The 1668-nt window shown below is 48.6% G+C and overlaps 1 protein-coding gene across 1 annotated transcript; it reads left to right on the top strand.

Moving 5' to 3' along the window:
* Positions 1-765: 765 nt before the first annotated feature.
* Positions 766-1292, top strand: LOC143020133 (uncharacterized; the record flags this gene model as incomplete). The annotated part of the gene is given in 1 exon segment (XM_076176291.1): positions 766-1292. A coding segment is annotated over 1 exon segment (74 nt), but the record flags the coding sequence as incomplete, so codon positions are not given.
* Positions 1293-1668: the final 376 nt, after the last annotated feature.

The raw sequence follows: 1668 nt of genomic DNA, 5'->3' as shown, positions 1-1668 counted from the left end.
ACGTGCTGGACTCGTGTTCGACAGTTATTTCCCTCCCGAAAGAGAGCTCAGAGCTCGTATGACCGATCAACGGGTAATGCTGTGACCTTACACGCGCACACGCCCCAACTCACCGCCCACGAGAGTTGGAGTAACGACTCGAAGCGCAGCGATACTGAAATTATTTCTACCCTGGGTAGGATTCGAATCCGGACCACCGCAATGACAGTCGGGGACTCTACCAACCGCGCCACCGATTATGTGTGATTCATCAAGGTCTTGGATTACGTGTCGGACTAGTGATCGACAGTTATTAACCTCCCAAGGGAGAGCTCAGAGTTCGTATGACCGATCTATGGGTAATACTGTGACCTTACACGCACACACACACCCAACTCCCCGCCCACGATAGTTAGAGTAACAACCCACAGAGCAGCGATACTGAAATTATTTCAGCCCTGTGTGTGTGTGTGTGTGTGTGTATGTATATACGTATGTATGTAGTATCGTGCGCACCTACAAATACGTTTGTAACATATACCCACATACAAAAAAAATCACGTAGTGCGTTTACTGTGCAGAGTTGTGCAAAAACAACGCCTGCGTAACCATTAGCGATCCTGGTGTGACGCTTACGTTTGGGGTGCGCTGCGACAGGAGACCCGATTTTATTCACAAAGTGGAACAATTTCCATCACTGCACGCGTTGCATGATTTCTGCCAACTTTCCCAGTTGTTGCAGGCGTCAAAATGTGAAAGGCGTTGTCCACGCGCTTTGCGCCGACCCGGGTTGCGCCGGGCCCGCTCTGCGCATGCGCGAGGCTAGGGGAGCTAGGTTGTGTCGTGAACCGTACCTCGTTCTCTTTGCTGCCAGTCGGCTCTGGGAGACCGCGTGGACGAGAAATACCTGACGCACGAGTTGCCAGTTCGCCCGCCTGTGATCCTGAAGAATCTTTCGTTGTGTTTTGTCCTTGTTTCATCTAGTGACGGACTATGTGTTAACGCATCTCGAGTATTAAACGATAAATCTACCTCGCGGGTGTCGGGGTTGACACGGATAGTTAACCTTAACCCTGGAGAAAGAATGATGGGTTAGTTAACGGAGTTATGAACCGTGCGTGGTTGTTATGAGTAAGAGGACCAAGCCCAGTATATGCACCATCAACTAGGTGTTGACCCGACGTCAGTCTCAGTCTGTAGCCCAACGTAGAAGTCCATCAGCATCGCAGACTGGCAAAGATGAAGCTTCTGAACTCAGTCTCGACGACACTGACGCTACTGGTGGTGACAGTCCTGTGTAGTCTGCAACAAGGTAACGTGTTGAATACTGTTTGTTTGTCCGTGACAAAACAACTCCATAAACCTTGATATGATGGGGCTGAAGATAACGAGGGACTGTTAAAGAACGGGTCGTAAATTCAAGTAACAGATCAAACTAGATCTATGAAAGAACTAAAGTGATGAATTAATGTAAGAAAGCGAAATTTATCAATGCCGGCGGATGTATGAAATTTTCGTCACTTATCAACTCGCTCTGTCAATTTCCTGCCCTGATTTGGGGTTGTATAAATGAGATTTGGCCTATGAATCCTCGGGGAGCTGTTTTGGCGGGGCTTCCTTCCGTTCTTCCGCCAGTCCTCATTATCGTCATTATGCAGGAAGTGTCCTTTGGAGGCAACAAAACACTAC

The sequence above is a fragment of the Oratosquilla oratoria genome, chromosome 39 (genome assembly GCF_046742065.1).
Source record: "Oratosquilla oratoria isolate Oo_2021 chromosome 39, ASM4674206v1, whole genome shotgun sequence".
NCBI classification, from domain to species: Eukaryota; Metazoa; Arthropoda; class Malacostraca; order Stomatopoda; family Squillidae; genus Oratosquilla; species Oratosquilla oratoria.
This window is presented reverse-complemented; position numbering and strand designations above follow the sequence as displayed.